General features: G+C 53.3%; 6 protein-coding genes across 6 annotated transcripts; 2 read left to right on the forward strand and 4 right to left on the reverse strand.

Moving 5' to 3' along the window:
• Window positions 1-159: 159 nt before the first annotated feature.
• Window positions 160-765, reverse strand: LAESUDRAFT_721086 (uncharacterized protein). The gene has a single exon (XM_040907953.1). It carries the CDS (start codon window positions 693-695, stop codon window positions 420-422), a length of 276 nt encoding a protein of 91 aa, XP_040768459.1. The 5' UTR covers window positions 696-765; the 3' UTR covers window positions 160-419.
• A 179-nt stretch (window positions 766-944) lies between these two features.
• Window positions 945-2,071, forward strand: LAESUDRAFT_711190 (uncharacterized protein; the record flags this gene model as incomplete). Its single annotated transcript, XM_040906815.1, has 2 exons — window positions 945-1,154; window positions 1,211-2,071. The coding sequence occupies 2 exons, from the start codon at window positions 945-947 to the stop codon at window positions 2,069-2,071; spliced, it is 1,071 nt and encodes a 356-aa protein (XP_040768460.1).
• Window positions 2,072-3,598: 1,527 nt separating this feature from the next.
• On the forward strand, window positions 3,599-5,013 carry LAESUDRAFT_693025 (uncharacterized protein; the record flags this gene model as incomplete). Its single annotated transcript, XM_040906148.1, has 3 exons — window positions 3,599-3,761; window positions 3,873-4,343; window positions 4,400-5,013. 3 exons carry the CDS (start codon window positions 3,599-3,601, stop codon window positions 5,011-5,013), a joined length of 1,248 nt encoding a protein of 415 aa, XP_040768461.1.
• A 204-nt stretch (window positions 5,014-5,217) lies between these two features.
• LAESUDRAFT_644001 (glycosyltransferase family 2 protein) lies at window positions 5,218-8,602 on the reverse strand (the record flags this gene model as incomplete). Its single annotated transcript, XM_040903820.1, has 20 exons — window positions 5,218-5,268; window positions 5,320-5,448; window positions 5,501-5,527; window positions 5,584-5,823; window positions 5,877-5,901; window positions 5,952-6,054; window positions 6,113-6,264; window positions 6,318-6,379; window positions 6,432-6,506; window positions 6,566-6,586; window positions 6,639-6,870; window positions 6,932-6,975; window positions 7,034-7,047; window positions 7,111-7,217; window positions 7,272-7,294; window positions 7,354-7,436; window positions 7,494-7,653; window positions 7,706-8,005; window positions 8,058-8,165; window positions 8,216-8,602. 20 exons carry the CDS (start codon window positions 8,600-8,602, stop codon window positions 5,218-5,220), a joined length of 2,343 nt encoding a protein of 780 aa, XP_040768462.1.
• A 1,419-nt stretch (window positions 8,603-10,021) lies between these two features.
• LAESUDRAFT_809643 (uncharacterized protein) lies at window positions 10,022-14,179 on the reverse strand. The gene is made up of 7 exons (XM_040914154.1): window positions 14,038-14,179; window positions 13,860-13,975; window positions 13,366-13,626; window positions 13,055-13,304; window positions 12,931-13,000; window positions 12,788-12,883; window positions 10,022-12,717 (listed from the first exon to the last, which is right to left on the reverse strand). Exons 1-7 carry the CDS (start codon window positions 14,158-14,160, stop codon window positions 10,112-10,114), a joined length of 3,522 nt encoding a protein of 1,173 aa, XP_040768463.1. The 5' UTR covers window positions 14,161-14,179; the 3' UTR covers window positions 10,022-10,111.
• A 141-nt stretch (window positions 14,180-14,320) lies between these two features.
• On the reverse strand, window positions 14,321-16,030 carry LAESUDRAFT_672174 (UV excision repair protein Rad23). The gene is made up of 7 exons (XM_040905483.1): window positions 15,944-16,030; window positions 15,788-15,884; window positions 15,657-15,736; window positions 15,190-15,600; window positions 14,974-15,129; window positions 14,582-14,917; window positions 14,321-14,529 (listed from the first exon to the last, which is right to left on the reverse strand). Exons 1-7 carry the CDS (start codon window positions 15,983-15,985, stop codon window positions 14,416-14,418), a joined length of 1,236 nt encoding a protein of 411 aa, XP_040768464.1. The 5' UTR covers window positions 15,986-16,030; the 3' UTR covers window positions 14,321-14,415.
• Window positions 16,031-16,039: the final 9 nt, after the last annotated feature.

Here is a 16,039-nt window from a genome sequence, read left to right on the forward strand (position 1 = left end):
CGGGAGGGCGGCAAACATTTGAAGTCCGACATCACGTGCGACTACAAACAAAGCACAATGTTGTGTTTGACGCGTCGCGACGCGTCTGAGGCGCGCTCGGATCTTCTTCGCATCTGTGCCCGCTTATGTTGTCACTCCCTTAGCTGTACATTCTACTATGTCATCTAGCAAATCTCCAATAGACTCTGATAATCTACAATATGATTGCACTTCCGGAGAAAGTCTACAAAAGTTGAAAAGTATCCTCCGAGCGCATAGATTCCATGTGTGCAGTGTGAGCAAACGGCCAGCTACCAATAATCTTGTAGAACATTATGAAATGAAGAATGCGAGCACTCGCCGAAAAAAGGCTCACAACCATGACAATGTGAAGACGAAAACTTAGCACACTATCCTGGCAGATACCGACAGCGTGCGTATCACAAGGGATTGTGACGATTTTGCCCTGATCTGGATGGCAGTGGACGTGCGAAGTGGCGGAAGTATGCATGATGATGGGCCTTCATGCTCGTTTCTCCATGGGAAAATCTCGAGACCATCTGGATACGGAGCTGGGATACTGGCGCGATATCCTTGTCCTTTCGAGAGCGCGGGGGCAGAGTGAAGAGGTCGAGCAGGAAGGAGCCGATTGTCCAACCGCATCTCTGGACCTCACCGAGTATCATATCCATGTGCGCAGCCCTAGTTGAATTCATGGGTTGTCGTAGAGGCTGAGTAGCTCCACTGCATGACAGACTAGCAGCGAGAACAGTGGCAGCGGCAGCAGACATGGCAGGAGAAGCAAGGCGGGGATACATAGTAAACGTAACTCTCGGAACGAACATTACACGCGATTACAAAGTCCGAAAAGCCTACTCCTAATAGAGTTTCATCTCCGCTCGAAAAAACCGACCTCTGAAGAGGACAAGCCCCCGCGTCAAAAAACAGACCTACCTACAGCCACCATGAGCGAATATTGGGTCTCGCACAAGAAGTATTTCTGCAAATACTGCAATATCTACATCGCGGATGATGCACCCTCGCGAAGGCAGCATGAAAGCGGCTTGCGACACAAGGGGAATGTCGAACGCTTCGTGAGGGGACTGTACAAGGAAGGAGAGAAGAGGAAGCAGGATCAGGATGAGGAGAAGCGAGAGATGGCTCGAGTCGAGCAGGTGGGTCCAGGATACGATCGTGTGCTGAAGTAGATGGGTTGACGCATGTTTTGCAGGCTGCGAAAGCTGCGTTCGCACTGGACGTATCCACAGGTCTGGTCAAGCCAGGAAGCAGCAGTACATCTGTGGCTTCTACATCAGCGGCAGCCAGAAAGCCCGCGCCGAAACCAGGCAATCCATACGCCGACTACTCTACTGCAGAGTCGCTTGGATATACAGACCCAGATGCGGAGAGGTTAAAGGCTGAAGCGGAGCTACACAGGATTCAGGGCGTTGCGGGCGAGTGGGAGATTGTGACTGTAGCCGAGTCGGCTGCTCCTACAGAGCAGGAGTCTACACCTTCTGTCAAGGCAGAAGAGGGTTATGGGAAGCGAGAGGCGGAGCAGCCTCCTGATAATGAAGATGCGAGACACTTCAAGCTGCGTAGACGGACTGTCGGGGTCGGCTTGGGAGAAGTTTACGACCCTGGGTTGATACCTACCAAGGTGAAGAAGCAAGAAGAGCCAGAAGGGTCATTACCGCCAGCCGCGTTTCCAGATTCTTCCCAAGGACAATCAGCAGTCGCCAGTGGATCATCAGCGACTCCCCTGCCGAAATGGTCTGCGAAGGGATGGACCCGTCCCGGTGAGAAAAAGACGCGGTCGGAGTCGCGCGAAGCGTCACAAGGACAGCAGACATCACCAGAGGCGAAGGAAGAAAGCGACGGAGCATCTGTCAAACAGGAAGAGCCTCCTGCACCAGAGGTCGTTGAGCCGGCATCGGTGAAGCAGGAACCTTCCGCCCTTGACGAGACTGAGAGCACGTCTGTAAAGGTCGAAGAGAGCGTTGCCGCGCCGATGGCACCCTCGGGAGGAGGCATGTTCCGCAAACGCAAGTTACCGGCAGGAGGGGCTGGTAGCAGAGGCAGACGTGCTTAAGGAATCGGAAGCGATGCCTGGTTGTTACGGGCAAAATCCGGACGGGATATATCTGTCAGTATGCACCATTCCATCGTAATACCTTAGCTCACAGTTTCAATGTATGCAGCACACGGTTCCTAAGTCTGCATCAAAGATAGCAATGATGCCTTCAGTGAGCCGTGAAGTCGACAATGTCATGATGGCAAGGATATATCTGTCGCGTGCCATCGGGAAAGTGCACTACCATGATACTAGCGTTCGAGGCGTTTGGAGGATCGCGAACAAGCCTACAACGCTGGCGCAATAGAATTTTACCATGAATGTGCACCGTGACAACAGCCCACCATGGCTGTCCTACGTGACGTTCCAACGCTTTATATGAAATACTCTTCCCCTTAGGTGGTTGACACGGACACGACAGATTCACATCTCTGGTTCATTTTATAGTATATTCGAGTCGAGAGACTTCATCTTTTGCAGCAGGTCTGGTCGGGCAGGATCTTTGACGGCAAGATATCCAATACAACCATGGCTTATAGAAACGCACTGTTGTAGGAGGAGATGAAACAGCATAGAACATAGAATGACAGCAGAAATCAAAACACCGCTATCCACGAGACTTCTGCTAATCTTCGAGCTTCATCAATCAACAATTCGTAGAACGGCACCATCGTTTCGAAAAACCTCAGACACAGTCGCATAGCTGAACGTCATTGTAGATACCCGGTTCATAATTAAAGTTCATCTACAACGGACTGAGCAAGAGATCGCCACTCACGCCAAACCGGCCCCCTTCGACCCACATGCTTGCTGCGTAATCGAATCATGCAGGGTAAATCCCACACAACCTCTACCGAGGATTGTCACGTCCTCGTTGTCCGCTAAAAACGTGTTCCGAGGGCCCTCTATGTAGCGTGTAACAAGATACTATTGCGGGTCGTGCTGAGTAACCTGCAGCACCTTGGCACGGGAAGGATGTGAACGTTCAGATTATAAACAGATTCAATGCCTTGACGGAATGCGATGACGAGGCTAGGGCTGATGAGACCTATTTCTGGGCCAGTGCACCCGCGGTATCGTTCGGCGGCAGCTGCAAATGCACACGTAAACGTAGTAATGAAGTAGACACTATAGAGAAACGCTACCCACGTCACTCAGCATTCACACCTGTAAATGGTGATTTGATGACATAGAAATTGCATATCATCGACTAGCTGTACGTATTTTGCCAGGAGGGACGACAGAAATAACCGCAGGATGCCTAGTAGTGGGTGCTGAGATCAATGTGGGGGTGTGGCTGAGACGATGCCCGATGTGGAGGAACGTCGCACTCTGCTCTCGCCCTGACCCACCACTGCCTCTCGGGACCGACGAACAGGACCTACAGTCATATTTCTCACAAGAGGGCCGACTCCACTACCTTTGTGAACAGTACTTCTCGGTGCAGTCTCCTCAGCAATTATGGAGGTCATTACAGTAGCTGCCATCGAACCGATGCCCCTTAGCCACGCCGATGCCGTCGATAGGCTTGACGGCCCCGTACCTATGTCGTTCCCAGCAATCCTACGCAGCTCGGGTGTGGGAGACCGATTTGCGCATCTTCGTGTAGCTGCTCAGAAGGAAGCCGTCGCTGCCGCCCCTGTCGTGCCCAAGAAGAACAAGCGGGACGAAAAGGAGGGTAAGCGATGGGTCAGGCGTAGGGAGAATGGTGGGTGCCCCTCTGAGCGGTCACCCTCAGGAACTAACTCTAGAGCACCCCTCATACGTTCGCCTCGTGCCTCTCCATCCGGCCGTCGATGACGTTCGCAATACAATGCAGCCCGTTTCGCCGGCAACGCACACATCGTGCCGCCGTCGAAGCGAGACTATGCGGTCCCCCTTCCCTATACACAACCCACCTTCCCCCAGCCTCTGCCGAAGTACCTCTCGCGCAATAACGCCATTCCGCCGGTGGTGCCCCCTGCCTATGAGCCCAGCTCTGCCAATGCGGGCCGCTTCTCCATGAGCCTCAAGGGCATGCGCCGCGTGCTGCGCAAGTCCGGGCCGCGGACGGAGCTGCTCGTCAAGGAGGTCGAGGATGAAATACTGCTTTGGCTGGAGAGCGGCGGGGTCATGTTGTCGCCTGATGCAGCTGCCGAAATGTCGATCCCTGGATCGCCGATGGGGAGCTCGGACCTCATCAAGGAGGTCCTACGGACGCCCTTGCAGCTGGTTTGGTCGATTGCCGACGATGGCTTCGTACGGTACGTCGTACACTGCTGTGCGCGCTACCATGAGGTTGTCAGCTTCAGTACGTCGCACCCCATCTTCGCTTCTCAGCATTGCTTAAGCATCTGCCGCATCTAGGCAAAGACACATCAGGTCAACGTCTCACCTACCTCTTGCGCCCAAACATCACGCGTCCCAATCCCCACGCATCCGCGGCCCTTGAAACCCCTCCAATGACAGACCTAGAATCGGCAGCCTCTGTGTTTGAGTTTGGCAGCGACTCTGACCTCCTCTCCGAGAGCGACTTCCATTCGGATACGGGCATCGACTCCGACGTTGACGGCGACACTGGCTCGCGTCCCAATCCTCACCTCGCCCCCATCGCAGAGGCCTCTGTGCCTCCGTCCCAGCATGTTTCGCCCATGCCATTATCACAATCGCTGATGACCGATGACGGGTGGTTCGCCGTCGACGGCGGGTACGCGGACGCAGAGGACAGTGAGATGGAGCAAGGCCTCTCGGATGGAGTGCATTCGCTCACACTGCAAGACGCCGACAGTACACCTCAAGTGGTGCCGCAGATGCGCCATGCAGCATTCCGTTCCCGCATATGGGAGCGACAGCGGCGCTCTGCTTCGTCACCCTCGCGCTCGCCCGCCAGGAGACAGCCTCAGAGAGTCTATCGCGTTGAACCCCCGCGTGTCCAGCAGATTTCGCCTCGACGCTCGTTTCATGACTATTTGTTTGGTTGACGAACGATGTACCGGTATCAGATAGAACCTAGATGCCTAGTCGAGTCCGTGTGCTTCTAACCTTCTACCTTCCTACTAGTCCTACAAGAGTCCCGCACAAGTTCTGTACAAATAACATGCCGTCCAGAGGTCCTAGATCCAAGACCAGATTCCGAGATTATACACCGGTGATACATTGCGAGTGATTGTGCGTGGTACGAGTCGTCAGCCCGTAAAGAGCCTTGCTACGAGGTACATCATTGAGCCACAGAAACGCTTGAGTCGATCGTTAGCTATCGCGTGACAAGAGAGGTCATTGGGGCTTACGACAATAGTAGAGAGTGCAACGAAGGCGAGGATGAACGTCAAGTACACCCTTGTCCGATTCATCGATCCGTTGTCGCTGAACGTGTCCACGGCGTTTCCGCCGCCCAGGATGGCCACGAGCAACAGTGCCTGTAGATATCATCTTAATGTATGCGCGCGAAAGGGCGAGTGGGAGACATACATTGGACAGGACCCAGCTCAGGAGGACCTGTATGTGAATCAGTGTCGGGTCCTCACAAAGCGGCTGCACTGTAAGTAACGTACATTCGTGCGAACGTTAGCGTAGTAGTCCTTTGCGGCTTGCTCCTGCTCCGCCACGCTTGGCGGGGTTGTATTCTTCGGCACGGGCTTTTTGAACTTGAGGTTCTGAAGCGCTTCCTCGTACATGCCGTTCACGTCTGCATCGTCCGTGAGCACTTCGACATCTACTTGCGAGTCGCTGTTCTGTATGACTGCGCCGAGATCCGATTCTACATCGGCATCTTGCTTGGTGCCCCACGAGATCTGCGTGATTGTGAGCAAATGACACCCTGTAACATGTAGAAATTGAATCTCACATCATCCAAGTTTGAGAAGGCGTAGCTGAGGATGGGTCAGTATGGCTTGGCTGATAGCTTTCATTTAAGACTCACACGCTAAGAATGTTCATATATGTCGGGGACAGGAGCAGGTATGGTATGAAACTGGTAAGTATATGCCATGGGTCAAGAGCAAGAATGCTCGAGAAGACATAGACTTAGAACTTGCATCAGAGCTAAGATCTCTACATGACGCTCGCGAAACTAGAACCTACCACCGTAGGTGATGATGATGCTGAACACCATCGTCGAATACGATGCGCCACCGACGGTAGCGGCCCTGATGGCGCAAAGGACAGAGCAAAAGATCAAATAGACCATCATCAGCGCTAGCAGAATTGCCGACGCCTGGTACTTCCACTTTGCCCTTCGCCAGAGTCAGTGCGCAGGAGCAAAGGACAGTACGCCGTAGGAACTCACGTTCTAGGTTTGTTGCCCATCGAGAAGAGGAAACATGCCACGACGATGCTACCCGTGATGAACTAGAAAAGGTGGTCAGCTTTGGCCGTACATACCATATATCTGCCAATTAACCTGCAAGACAGCGTTGAGGGATCTGATCCATGTTACACCGAACAACGCATTTTCGACGGAGGAAGTCAAGATGATCTGGCACACATGGTAAGCACTAAGCATGGAGTAACTCATTCATGCTATTGACCACCCACAAAGAATATATAGAAGTTTCCCTAACAAGAAATATTCAGCCACCATTCATCACACAACTGCGCCGCAACTCACAATAGAAAACCATGCCGCAACGAGGTTGATGATATTGTAAATCGTTTCCATCACGAGCGCAACTTTCCGGCCGAAGCTGTGGCCCGACTGTAGGATCTGACCGAGATGAGCGATGGCGTAGGTAGCGGCAAAGAACGACCCGTTGAGCCAGCGCCGTCTCTGCATGATAAATTCCGGAAGCGCCTCCGGTACGTCGGTCTCTGCTCGCGCACTCTTCACGTATCTGAGAATCCTGCGGCGCGCCAGGGTAAACGATCTCCGCAAAATCAGAACGCCGAGCAAGCGGATCTCACCAATTCGAGTTTGCCTTCGCGACCAATTCGAAGCAAAGAATGCGCTGAGCGAGGAGATCAGATTCGGATCTTCAAAAGAAACCAGCAACGGATTGCGCGCACATCCTCAGCGAGATCTGCATTGTGACCGGCGATTTAGTACGGCGACTTCACAGAAGTCGGAAAACACGTGTGCTCACACATGTTGGAGGTAAATATGTCCGCATCTTGGCCGCGCAGCACCTCTCCTTTGAAGTACGATGCCAGAGGGCCTTTTCCCTGCTTGTCATTCTGCAGTGCTATATAGCTACAACACACAATCCGGTCATAAAAAGCTAGGATCATCAACCGTTTCTCATACCGGTAGGCTGAGAACGCTCCAGGCTGCGGAAGCGCGGATGGATGAATAGCGGGAGCGTGCACCGAAGATCGTAGACGCTTACCAGCACGCTGATGTACCCAAAGATAGACTCCATAGGCTTGTCCAGGATGTTGGCCATCTTGTATTCAAAGTTCTGCGCCGCAACTGCCAAGCGTGAATCTAGATGTATCCGCAGTCAAAGAAAAGGTACCAGATACATACCAAGCGGGTTCAGCAGCGCGGACCATCCCCTGCCCTTATAGGCGGCGACTTCCCCACATGCCCCGGCGACATTCGAGTTTATGTCGAACGCCTTCCACAGGTAGTATATGCTCTTGTGTGCGGGTCGAGTGCCGACGTCAAGGAGAACGCACACGTTCGGCTACGACAGCATCACTAAACACCAGCTCACCACCATCCGGAAAATAGCTCACTTGTAACATAGGCGCAAACGCGTTGAAGAACCACCGATGGCTGTTGATTTTCTTCTGGTTCTTCTCTTTCATACAAAAGATTATCTGAGTCGGGACGATGCCTTTATCGGGATATCTGAAGTGCAGGTTCGGATCAAGCGCGAAGGAGGTCGTGTATTCGAACAAATGAGCCGTGACATCCTTCCTGTTGACCATATTCTTCATATGGTCTCCAGGCTGAAACACTCCCAGCAACGTCAGACAGTCTAGAACCCGTGGATGGACCCTCTTCCGACCATCCGCAACAATGCACACTACGACCTGGCGTTGCTAGGTCAATACGGAAAAGCGCTTGATGATTAGACATGCTGACCTTTTTCCAGGCATCCGGACCCCATGTCCGAGAGTTCTTTCTAGAACAGAGGTGGGAGATGTTCTGCATGACCCCGTAAAGTGTCCTACAGAAGAGGACTTCGTCCTCCTAGCGAAAGTTGAGTCAATGAAAGAAAAAATGACGAGAAACAAGCATACATTAAACATTGTGATTACAATGAACAGTTCCGTAGTCCGTCCCATCTCATTCTGTCTCAGAAAGAAGCCTTTATGCTCAAACTCATCAGGATCACAGGTCACCGCCGTGTACCTCATCTTCGTCATCTCTGGACCTCCTTTGTAAGGCAGCAGTAGCTTCGGCGGTACTTCTAGGTCCACTACCAAATTACCGTTAGTGAGCTGCACTGTCTTCTTCGTCTTGTGTCGACGCAAAATCCGGCCTGCCGGAACAGGTCCAAAGTGACGAGTACTGACGGCGGGCGTTTCGGGATCAGTGTGCTGCATCGACTCCCCTGAGAGTGTCTCCTTCTCGGGATCGTCGTACGCTCCTTCGCCTGTCTCGCTATATGCACCGTTGTCGTACATTGTGGATGTCTGGTAGCCGGTGTCCTGTTCTGCAACCGTGCTCCGTTCATGTTCACCGTTCTGTGGCTGGAGAAGGCCAGTATAATGGACGCTGCCATTTCCAACCAGTTCGTAGTCCTCGTCGTCCACTGCGGGAGTCGGAGACCGAGACCGGGAGCGCTGGTTTTGATAAGACGGGCGGGAATACATCCCCGACGCATAGGATTCAGTATCGTACTGGAAATGGTCGAACATACTTTGAGAGACAGCGTACGGGGACGATCGGTCTGACTGGCGATACGTGTACCCCGTGCTAGCTGGCTGGAGGGCAGTGTTCACAGACTGAGGGCTAAAAATAGACGGAGCATGCGTGTACCCCGTGTTTGCAGAGCGCAGCGGGGAATTTGGGGCAGGTGGACTGAAGATCGACGGTGGTCTTTGATAAACTGTAGAAGCAGGTTGTAACGCGGAACTAGGAGTAGAAGGAGTGGCGATTGATGGTGGCTGTGAATACCCTGCATGGGCAGGATGCAACGCAGTGTCATGAGTAGGAGGACTAAAGATGGAAGGCGGCTGTTGAGGCAATGACCAAGTTGTGCTAGCGGGGGTCTGACTAACTCCGGAGTGAAGAGAGGCATTGTATCTAGTACTACTACCACTTTGTGGCGGACCGGTGGTTTGCTTCTTGACGACAGTATTTTTGTCACCAGAAAACTTCGCATCGTCCCATCTCAACGGCTCTCCAGAGGTTATGGTAGGCAAAGGAGTGTAGCCAGTGGCTTGCGGCGGAGGGTCTGCCTTTGGCAAGTAGTCCTTCGAATCGCCGTACGTGTAGTCATTGTCAACAAATGTGTAGCCAGAGGACGTGCTACTTCGTGAAACCGACGACCTGTCCCCTCTGCTAGAGTTTTCTTCAGTCACCTCGGGAACGGGAGTCAGTGAAGGGCTGCGGATGGCAAAGGTTCTTGAGATTCGCGTGTGTAGCACCGGTGAAGGTTGACTGGCCACCTCTTGTACCTGCGTTGGCTCGAGAGATCGGACTGGTGGATCGTTGAGAGTATATCGTCTGATATCATTGCTGTTTGTCAGGGCAGAGCTTTGCTGTGAGGTATCGGAGTCATCTTGGCCACTAAGTCGGATATAGGTTGGCGCAGTTCTGCGCCGGCCCGCCATCGCACTCGGTCTCGTGTTGCGAGCTGGGTTGGATGTAGAAGAGAAAGCGAACGAGCTGAGCCTGACGAGAGACGAGTCTGTGCGAACGCGCAACCGCGAACAACAATGACCGAGTTGGAAGCGACTGGAACGGTCACGTGGGCCGCGTCTCCAGATACGTTGTGGCGCAGCGAATTCGGTCTGTGGCTGTGCGGAACGCTGCAGACACGCCCTCCCATGCAGCCGACTGGGCACCACCAATGCGGTTCAAGCTCAAGTTTTACGGTTGGACAGATCAGAACGTGATATCTCAATTGCTGGGAAATAATGATACGGTATAAATTCACGATACACTCGGTCGGCCTAGAACGTCAGTGATCATTCCTGTCTTTGTTTCCCCTTCGCCTTCTTCAGCTTGAACCTATCCTTTCCCGTTCTCAGCAGAATCCGCGTGAGTTCATCCCAAGTCACCAACGGAGGGCCTCCTTCTTCTCTCACCATCTCAAGATTGGGTCGGTATCCTCCAAGCAACATCGCTGCTGACGCACCAGCTGCAGTAGACGGTCCTGCACCCATACTGGATGTCTCTACAGCCGCAGCAGGAGCAGACGTCATCCTACGCCCAGAGCTCTTGAGATCCTGAAGTCCGAGAGGTTGCGCAACCGGCTGGCTTTTCTGATGCCGCTTTGACCCCGACCCTAACGCGGAGCCGCCGACAGACATCCTTACGGCTTTTGGTGGCTTCAGGATTTCAGTCCGCTTCAGCGGTGATCGTGAGGTGGAAGACACATTGATTTGATCAGCAGCACTTGCAGCCTGCAAGCTACGGCGGCGTCGCGTGGGAGAACTCTCAGTGCGTCTCGACATCAAGCTAAGGTCGATAAACTGGACTTCCTTTCCCTTGGTAGTATTTGCAGCACCGCTGCGTCTATGCGTCGGTCGCAGCCCATTAGCGGGCTCACTCGCAGCGTTGGATTTGACAGGTCCTGGCGTCTTACTTGACACAGGATTGGCCGACGCTCCTTGCGAAATCCTCCTAAAATCGATTTCTCTTGGGCGAACCTCGTTGTGACCTTTGGCTTCGCCTACTTTACGTTCTGTCTTGACAATTACCGACCTCTTGAGATCACCATGGGCGCGACTTGACTCAAACGCGCCACTTGATAGCTTTCGCCTCTTTTGTGCATGATCATCTTCCGATTCTGATGAGGAAGAGGACAACGCATGCTTGCGACGAGCTGTAGACTTCCTGGAAGAACCTGGCTCAACGTCAACAGCCCTCTCCTTCCCTTTTGCACTGCGCTTTCTTTGCATGAAAGACGGCTCCTTCCATGCTTCAGGATCATGTTCGCCCACGTTAGACGGACCCGCTTGCTTCTTCTTGCCAGGAACCTCTCTCGTTCCTACCGTGTCGGACACCCCTCGCTTCAGCGGCATGTGCGAAGACCCAGCTTCAGGCGCGCTGTGCGTACTGGAACGGACGGACGATGGCGCGGGGGTGGGAAGGCTGAAGCGGCTTGCTCGGAATGACTCTTGGCTTATGAACACGTCCGGACTTGATGGAGGAGCGGGACCTTCAGAGTCCTGGCTATGTGCGTACGACGCCATCGTCTGCGTTCGAGTGGCTCCTTGAATCCAGGTAGTACCCGAGGAGCGCCTGCTTTTTGCGACGTCAGTAGTGAGGCTGCTCATAGAAGCTTCTTGCCGATCCAGTCCCCTTGGAACGTCCAGGGCGTGCGGCCTTTTCACATGTAAAACATCGGCCCCCACCGTCGCTTGGCCTGCATCAGCGAGATGCATCTCAACGTCCTTCTCCTCGTCACTTTCTTCCTCTTCCTCATACGGTAACGATTCAGGTCCCCCCGCTATGGCTTGCGTATGAGTGACATCACGGGGTGAATCTGATTCGAGCTCGTCCAGCTCCCCCTCTTCCTCCTCTTCCGTGACACTGCCATCGACATCCGCGTTATCATGCGCTCTCACGGTTTCGTGTATGGCAGCCTCGGCAACAGGTTGAGGTAAGGCAGATGCATTCCGAGAGGGCCTTTCTTCAGCTGGTCTAGCCGATTCAGCTTTCATCGCCGTGGCTTGCCCTGCACCTGGTGATTGAGCTTCAGTCCGAGGCTGTGACTGCAGCACAGGAGGCGCCCTGACATCGCCTTGCGATTCTGAAGCATAGGAAAGGGATTGATTATAAAGACCCTGCGGAAGCGGCTCTTCTTCTGCCACAGACGTCTCCACTTCGTCAAGTTGCTGAGACTTGGGTTGAGACTGCGAATGCACTTGCACATGGTTTTGGCTACCAGTTTGCGACTCGGAAGCGTATGACAGGGATTGCTGGTACAGACCATTCCATTGGCGACCTCCATTCTGGGAAGAAGTAGTCGGGGGGCCTTGCTGCGAGAGAGACTGAGATTGTGAGGTTGATCCCGAGACATCCGAGTTCGGAACGAGGACTCGGGTATCATCATGGTCAGGTGATAGACGACTACATACGGGCAGAGGTACTCTGCGTCCATTTGGACGAGGAGGTTGAGTAGTAAGGCCGGCAGTTTGTTGTATAAAGACTGAGGGCTCTGCGACTGCCGCGAAAGAAGGCTTAGGGGCACTTGAGGACATCTGAACAAGTGAGGGAGAAGGCAGATGTGGGGAAGACGGAGCGGCCTGGTGACGTCGCTGAGCTGCAGGAGGGGCAGATAGGTAGGATGATAGAGAAACAGCCAACATGTACTCCACCGCTTCCGCCTGAATAGCATTTTGGCTCGACGCGTCCCGTTGAGCGTCTGCAGATGATCTGGGTCCTATCACCTTTTGGTGCGTACGTACATCGCCAAGAGCGTCTTCTATTTCAGCATCGGCTATTTGCACTGGGCTGCCTCTAACCGAGGGCGACCAATGAGATGGTGTTCCAGGCACCTCTTCGTCGCTCGACTCTTGAGCTCTAGATGAACATGAAATTGACGACATATCCAGAGGATTGCGCTCTGTATCAAATTCACGACCAGCGAATGAGACATGATGGAGGATGCTATAATAAGCTACCTGTGTACTCACTTTTTACAGCATGTCTGGGTGAACCTTCGTCATAAAATGCTGGCTTGATGGCGCCTTCGAGGTTCTGCGGGCCTCTTGAATCGCCTTCGTCATCCGCTACAAAACATCAACGAAAGGCCATCTTAAGCGCTGTTTTGACTCACTGGACATCTCCCGCAGTAGGTGCAGGGCATGCGCGGAAAAGATGTGCCCGATGCGCTCTCCAAGGCATTGCTATCCCATTGCAAGCTCAGCTGAGCATTGCGTATGTAAGAGGCGAACACGCACGCGCCAACTGTTTCTCCATTCCCGGGCAAAATCGACGGGTGCCTCGGCGGCTTCGCCTTTATGAGCCGCAGGCGGAACAGAAGCGGTATCGATTTGATCTTGACGAGACCTTCCTTTTGCAGAAGATGGACCACCCTGCCGAGTCGTCGGCTTTTCCTTCTTAGCAGATTGCATAGATTCGGCCGCTATTTCTTCCGCAGGAGACTCAGGACGTCGCTCCTTCGCAGACTTTTTGAGTTTCAGAACGTTGCTGACACGTGGACCATGAGAACAATGGGCAAGATCATGATGATGGGATGTATGCTGCTCACCCGGCTCCTCCTCCCTGTCGAAGGCCAGCAACCCATGTCGCCATATCTGTGTTTGTTTCAATATCACCAGGATTTCCCCACATAGGCTCGTTGTAAGCGCCCTTCAAGTCGAAAGATGCGACGTCCAAGGCAAGATGTTCCGACTTGGACATGCCCTTGTCTCTTCCAGTGGGAATACGTGCAAAGAAAGGTCGGAAGTCTTTGATGACAACAAGCGCTGTCTTGTGCTCTGTCAAAGTCTTGCCTGCAAATGCTGGGTTCCTGCGTGGGAGAGTGACCTCAACCGTCAGAACATTATCACCGACCCTGCACCTAACAACCCCATTGCAGGTCTATGCTATTTAGTATGACTTGGGACATGCGGATACATATGACCCACTCCAGGCACCAGAAGGTCGCATATAGGAGGCGACCGTGCAGTCAGAGGTTATGTCTTGTGCAAATACGTGCAGAGGGGTTGTTGCAGCAGGTAAAATGTAGGGGGTGGCACGTACTCCCTGAACGATTTCATAGCTTCTGTGGTGAAACGCGCAGGAATGTGATTCGTCTTATCGGATAGAATCGCCCATATACACGCATCAGGATCTTCCGAACGAGGGTAGGTCAAGTACTGACATCGTAAACCAGCGTTCAGAATCACAATCGAGCACATAGTGTCGCGGCGGTACTGACCTGCAGTATCTGTGCCTTCACTCCTTTGGGACGCGGCGGGACAGATGCCATGTTTCCCCCGTATTCTTCAGCGATACGTTTGAGATAATCGAGTACCCACGGGCCACGAATAGAGGCAGACATGATGAAGGGGAAGCTGAATGTGGCATGAGATAAAGAGCGATCGCGGCGTCCGCGACTTCGCGTATGGCCACATACGCGGTACGCGCTTCTCACGTGTTAGTAGCCGATGGCCTGAACATGCCGACCATCTACATTGAATCGATTCAACATAGATACCTTTCACGGCTGCGAAACATGCATATTCGTTGATAACACTACAGGAAAACATGGTACTACCTATACACAAGAGCCGCATCCACAACATTTCAGGACAATCTAGGAATCATCGAAATTGCTCTCGAACAGGTAGTTGGCCGCGAGCTCCTCATTCTTGTCGCACGCAAAGTATGCCTCAATGACCGCTTGCCGAGAAAATCCAAGCGCTTCCAACTGTACGTGATGTCAGCTATGTCTGAGATCGCAAACATTGCTAAGCACTTACACGCTGAATTGCCGCTTGCTCCTCCTCTGTTATGTTGATGACATGAGCACCAGGAGGAACTCCCTCTTCACCGTCGAAATCAAAGCCCTCTGCACCTCCCAGGAGTTGTAAGAACGCCTCTGGATTCTGCGCGAGCAGCTGAGCCAGCTGAGGGTTCGAAGCTGCCAGCTGCTGGATCAAGGGCTGGACCAATTGGGGGTTCTGTGCTACGAGTTCGCGCAGTTGTTGCATCTGAGGATGGTTCTGGAGGGCACCCATATCGAGCCCGGCCGGGGCGCCGCCAGCCGCTCCCGCAGGATTCGGATGGTGCTGCTGCTGCTGCTGTTGCTGAGCCAACTGATATTACGCATGTGTGAGTGAGGCTGATACTGATTCAGGGACGGCGATCTCACCTGGAAGAGATTCTGGGGAGCATTAGAAGCAGGAGCAGGTTGGGCTGGTTGGGCTGGCGGGGCTGGTGCAGCAGCTGGCGCCGATTCTCCGGGCACAGGTTGCGCGGCTGCGGGTTGACCACCAGCGGCAGTAGCTTCCAAATGCGAGGGTATACCCTAGCGAAAGTCATCACGGGATTAATCATACAACACGAACATGAAGAAAAGAGAACGCACACTGAACAAATACTCCACAGCCCGATCAGGGTTGTTGAAGCTCGCCCTCAAGGCACGCATGACTTGATCCCGTTCGAAACCCATCTCCATCATGTTCTGAATCGTGGATTGCAGTTCCTCGCCCGTGAGGAAAGTGCTCGAATCGCCAAACGCACGCTCCGCAGGCGCCGATACTGGTGTCGCTTGCGCAGGTGTGAGGAGGGGGGCATTGGGAGGCTGCGGTGCCGCAGCAGGGGCAGACGGGGCAGTGGAAACGGCAGGAACAGCGGGGGCAGGCAGAACGGAAGGAGCGGACGAAGCAGAAGGAGCGGGTGAAGTGGTCTCAGGTGCAGGCTGAGCCGCAGGCGTAGCCACTTCAGGACTCGAGACGGCTGTACTTGTCGATGGAGGTGTGGTGGGTGCTGGCTTGGGCTTGTTTTGCAAAATAAAATGAATATGCGCCTGATAGACTGAAAAGTTTGACATACCTTTGATACCATAAGCACCAAGAAGTCCTTCTCTTTGATTGCGCATTCCTCCACCGTCTTCGCATCCGGCAGGATCTTGCCTTTGGCTCTTCGTCAGCAAGCCTGCAGCTCAATGTCTGAGCGTTACATACCAGAATAGATGAGCTTCTGCGACTCTACAGAATGTCCCTGGCTCTCGTGGATCTTGTTCTTCAGGTCCCCTACCGTATCTGAGCCTTCCGCATCGACCTGCAAGTCAAATCGGGTCACTTCGAGAGCATCCCCACTGCTGTATAAACTCTAATCACCTGGAAGACCTTCTGTTGCAACGTTTTTATCGTGATTTTCATGACGATGATGGTAGTGTTCGAAGTTCGAGTGCAAGAGTGTGCCACACGCGTATG

Source organism: Laetiporus sulphureus, assembly GCF_001632365.1.
Source record: "Laetiporus sulphureus 93-53 unplaced genomic scaffold LAESUscaffold_4, whole genome shotgun sequence".
Taxonomy (NCBI): domain Eukaryota; kingdom Fungi; phylum Basidiomycota; class Agaricomycetes; order Polyporales; family Laetiporaceae; genus Laetiporus; species Laetiporus sulphureus.

What these genes read in the sequence shown, in the direction of transcription:
- LAESUDRAFT_809643 (XM_040914154.1), bottom strand. Translation starts at nt 14,160, where the DNA reads ATGTCTGCCTCTATTCGTGGCCCGTGGGTACTCGATTATCTCAAACGT. An exon ending in AATGGAGAAACAGTTGGCGC is followed by an intron (nt 13,001 to 13,054) that starts GTGCGTGTTCGC and finishes GCAATGGGATAG; the next exon opens with CAATGCCTTGGAGAGCGCAT. An exon ending in CCTACTGCGGGAGATGTCCA is followed by an intron (nt 12,884 to 12,930) that starts GTGAGTCAAAAC and finishes GATGTTTTGTAG; the next exon opens with CGGATGACGAAGGCGATTCA.
- LAESUDRAFT_672174 (XM_040905483.1), bottom strand. Translation starts at nt 15,985, where the DNA reads ATGAAAATCACGATAAAAACGTTGCAACAGAAGGTCTTCCAG. An exon ending in TGGTGCTTATGGTATCAAAG is followed by an intron (nt 15,601 to 15,656) that starts GTATGTCAAACT and finishes TTGCAAAACAAG; the next exon opens with CCCAAGCCAGCACCCACCAC. An exon ending in CTCCCCAGAATCTCTTCCAG is followed by an intron (nt 14,918 to 14,973) that starts GTGAGATCGCCG and finishes GCGTAATATCAG; the next exon opens with TTGGCTCAGCAACAGCAGCA.
- LAESUDRAFT_721086 (XM_040907953.1), bottom strand. Translation starts at nt 695, where the DNA reads ATGAATTCAACTAGGGCTGCGCACATGGATATGATACTCGGTGAGGTC.